Raw genomic sequence first — 4,547 nt, forward strand, 5'->3', positions numbered from 1 at the left:
CCAAGTCTGATCGTTGACAAAAGCCAGGTGTGTCCTTTTTTTAACCAAAGATTACGTAGTGGCAAGGACCAAATCTTGCTATCTCTCTAAATTTGTTTTATTTATTTGTTAATTCATTCGTTATTTTCTTTTCCTTATCTAGGTAAATCGCTTTTTAACATAATCCAGCTTATTGCTCAATCTAAACATTTGTCTCTGCGTTATCATGTGCAACACATTTAACACTCAATTTCTCTCCGAATGAGTAGTAACTTAGCCTTCCTGTCTAATTGAATAAAAATATAGAGAAATTTTAACAGTTTTTTTGTGATTCACGAACAACCTTACAATCTACAATAAGTCTGTCTCACACCTATACTAGCGACTTCTTAACCCTTTTTTCTGCACTAGAGTCTATATCTATGACAATAGGTCCAAGATATTACAGGAGTATGATCCAATGGCGTATTAAATCTCGAGTAACTTGGTTTGACTAAATTGCTTAACTAAACTAATTAAGTTAATATTTGGTGACGTGATTGGGGATTGTGTACCAACAATAGTGTAGAAATTCTGAGTAATTGTTGATTAGTAAATTGCAACACTGACATAGTCCCACCTTTAAAAATAACTCAAGAGAGCAATAAACTGATTGCCTAAAGTTATTGTTAATAAAAAAGCAGGGATGACTTGAGCAAAAGCTCTCTGTTATGTTATCTTTATCCTTTTGTCCCTTGAATGTTGTAGCAAATTTAAAGTCAGAACAGAACAATCTAATGATCATCTACCTAGCTCTACTAACTTTAGCACTTAACTGGTTCTTCTTTTACTTCCCAGAAATTACAAGATGAATATGAAAAGTGAATCTGGTCTAGCTTGCATACATGCAATTTGCAGTTTGCCATCTACATTTTTCTTGTATTTTATCTTAATTCATAGACAATTACCAAAAAACACTGATGAAACATGACTTGATAATATATGCATATTGAGGATACTGAAACAGAACACAGTAAAACAGATACGAGTACGAAAGATGAACCACCACAAAAAAAAAAAAAAAAAAAAAAAGAAGTGCTCTAAGCTCTAATCTAAAGAAAATAAGGCATCTTTGTAGGAGGAAGCGTTTCTACTACTCGAAAGACTCCACGAATCGGAAAATCCAACGGAGTTGACTGAGGAGGAGGAGGAGTTGGTTCCACTTTTGCCGCATTTGGCCACAGTTCTCACACTCTCAATCAACTCTTGTGTGGCTGTCTCCTGTGACAAAATCTCCAATAGTTGTTCTGGACTTATGACCAATTTCACTTTCCAAAAGCCGCCGTTCTTCTTCTTCTTGCTCTGCCTCTGACTTCGGCTATTGCTATTGCTGTTGTTGTATCGATACAGTGCTTCAGTGTAAGACCTTTTTAGTGATCCTTGGCTATCGAATGACATTCTATAAGGCGCAACCACTAGATTTTGGATTTGTGGAGGAAGTGGCACGCTGTTTGATCTTACATGTCCTATTTCTATCTTGGCCATGACATTATAATCAATATCCTTATCAGTACTAATAATATTGCTACTTTGTTCTTGGTTGAGCGGCAGTAGATAATATGACTGTCCTGCTACTAGCAATTCTTGTGATGGCAGTGGTTTCCAAAAAAGATCATGGCTTTTAAAAATACCGTGTCCCGGAAATTCTTCAGTGATGAACTCCACTGAAATGGGAGCAACGAACTCCATGATACCACCAGTGGATGTTACCACTTTCACCATATCTTCATTTCCATCTCCAACTCCTCCTAACAAGCAATTCCCCATTTCTATTAACTGATTTTCTTGGCGGAATTAAATTGTTTGGTTCTAGTTAATAAAAAGGGAGGTAATGGAATATATTGGGACCTTTGATATTGATAGTCTTGTGTCGTCGGTGGAATTCTTCTTTTTGAGCTTTTCTTGATCCCAGCGCAACAGCTAATTAAAAAAAGAAAAAGAAGAAAAGCACATAAAGAAGAAGAGAAGAAGAAGAAGAAAGAAATATTATTATGATCGCCTAGGCGCATAGCATGGTTATAACTAAAATAAAATGTACAAATTTGTGTATGTGTATGAAAAGTGTGGTATGCTTCAGGGTTTAATGGGGGCCCAGAGTGCATTATCTCCATGTTTTCAGAGGCAAATTCACAGTCAAATATTAGCAACTAGATAGTATTCAGAATTGCCTTTCACTTTTTCTCTTTAGAGAAGGAAAATAAAAATGGGACAAACTCTTCTTTTTCTAATTTATTAAAGTGAAAGTGGTAATTGAAATATTCCCCACAAAGGAAACGCATTCTTTCACTAGTCCAAATTCCCGCATTTCCGCGCGCACCATTCATCCCTAAAACTCTCGAACCACTTTCTTCCTTCCACCTCTTTTAGTTTTTTAAGTTTACTATTTAGTCATGGAAACTTATGTATAGCTTTATAGTTGAGTCTCAGAAAAGATGTTTAGTTATAAACCTCACTTAGTTAAAAAGACAGTTGCAGTAAATTGACGACAAACATAAATATAATCCGTCCCTTCCCATCCTGTCTCCTAACTCAAGGTATCGATAGCTCCGAAAACTAATACTTATAACTTATAATAGACGAGCCCATTATTAATATACATACGGACTCTTTTGTGTATTAAGTTCCTTGGGACGTGCTCATACAGACATGTTGTATACTTGTATTGTTGTCCAAGATAGAGTGGACCGTTTTGAGGAATGCAATAGTTAATATTTCTTCAATTTTAAATTGAGACATAGTTGATCGATCTTAGATTCAATCAAGATTTGCTCAACATATCGTATCTTTTACGGAGCATGTTTCACACGGTAAGCTGAACTAAGAAAGTCAGGCGAAAGAGAGACTCATGTGAACTAAGAATAGACAGCCTGTATAGCAACTGTGGAACGACAACCTTTCTGTTCTCATTAGATCTCGATGGGCCCATATTTGAAATCTTGAATCATTTGCTTTAGCCCAAAGGCAGAAGGCCCACATGTTTTGGCGAACTTCGGGTTGTGCAATCAAATCCAACATCATTTGGTACTCGCACAAAGAACACCACATTGGCACTTCGATTAGCCCAATGAGGGTTCTGTATCTTAAATATACATACTATAGTATAATGACCCTATGTGAAGAATTTTCACACTGTCAGATATAATTTAACTTGTTGCAACAAGGTGCTTACTTTTCTTCTTCGTTTCTAGCGGTGGGTAAAGGTGTCGAATGTTGATCTTCAAATGACCTTAAGGTACAATGTTATTTAGTAGCCATATTAGCAATTGTTACTATGTTTATAGGCAAACTTCACTAGCTTTGTTGAAATCACTAGTCATAAATTAGAAGTAGACAGGCATTGTGCATTTTTTGCAGCCTCAAAGTGTCCTGACACATTTTAAAGAGGTATTTAATTAAGATGGATGTTCTTTCTTTAACAAAGCAACAATCCATTTTTAGGTGTCAGCTATCTAGTTTTCAAAGAGCATCTTCTCTCATTTCAATCTGCTATTGCAGTTGGTCCCTAAAGCTGTAAAATCATCATCTTCACTGATTAATGATTCACTAATAATTGCAAAAGAAAGGGAACTTTTCTCTAAAGCCGCTTTAAATATGAAATTAGGGGCAATTAAGAAGAAAGCAATCTAATCAAACAGTAATAAAGACGTGGAAAGCTACGCAAAAGGAACAAAAACAATTTACATGAGATTACAACTGACATGTAAAAAGCATGTTCTATTTACAATTAGTACAATTTTTTGGGCTGTCTTTTAAAAAGGCTTATAACCTGAAGTAATACGTTCTTTGTTGGACTGGGAAGGAAATTATTGTCTAGATGCGAGAAATTCAGGATACTTATCAATTTAACTACTAACTATTTTTTATCATTTTGGAGTAAATATCAGCACTGATGTAAGAAAAGAACATAAAGTAGGTCAATTTCATGTTTCATATCGAGGAATTATGATTCTACACACACACACAACATGTTATCCAAGATAAAAGCCGACAAATATTCACTTCTTGGTGGTTCCCCTTGCTTTATTTTAGCTACAACATGTTTTGTGCATTTCTGTGCTGGGACTTTTGGAAGAATTTGAGTATTCAAGATCCTTTTAAACCATTTTGAAACTTTCTACATATGATTTGTATAAAAAATGATGTGGAATATGTGTCAGGATTATATTTGTATAAAAAATTTTGTGGAATAATTGTCTCCTTATAATGATATGATTTTGGGTAATATTCACCTCATGACCTGTCTTTTAGAGTTGAATTAGGCCAAAGTTCATTTCTTATTACAAGCCATGCCACAAATTCCAAACTTTAATACGCGGTCGTTTGGTCTGTTAAATTATTGATGGGAATTTTCTCCAAAGAAAAAATAAAAGCTAATCAGCATTGTAAAGGAAAGAAAGAGGGATAAACTAACTCTAGAGAAAAAATAAGCAAAATATTTGATAAAGAGAAGAAGAAACCATTTAAATCTATAGCGTGAAATAGAAATTGTGCGTCCGTCCAAAGTAAGTACTGTACGAGAAACATTTAAA

General features: G+C 34.9%; 1 protein-coding gene across 1 annotated transcript; it reads right to left on the minus strand.

Annotated features, from left to right (window-relative positions):
• Positions 1-735: 735 nt before the first annotated feature.
• On the minus strand, positions 736-2,165 carry LOC132638035 (uncharacterized). Its single transcript, XM_060355028.1, has one exon. It carries the CDS (start codon positions 1,783-1,785, stop codon positions 1,066-1,068), a length of 720 nt encoding a protein of 239 aa, XP_060211011.1. The 5' UTR covers positions 1,786-2,165; the 3' UTR covers positions 736-1,065.
• Between the last annotated feature and the right edge of the window lie 2,382 nt (positions 2,166-4,547).

Source organism: Lycium barbarum, chromosome 4 (assembly GCF_019175385.1).
Source record: "Lycium barbarum isolate Lr01 chromosome 4, ASM1917538v2, whole genome shotgun sequence".
In the NCBI taxonomy this organism is placed as follows: domain Eukaryota; kingdom Viridiplantae; phylum Streptophyta; class Magnoliopsida; order Solanales; family Solanaceae; genus Lycium; species Lycium barbarum.

Bases quoted from the DNA above. Each gene is read 5' to 3' on its own strand.
- LOC132638035 (XM_060355028.1), bottom strand. From the start codon at position 1,785: ATGGGGAATTGCTTGTTAGGAGGAGTTGGAGATGGAAATGAAGATATG.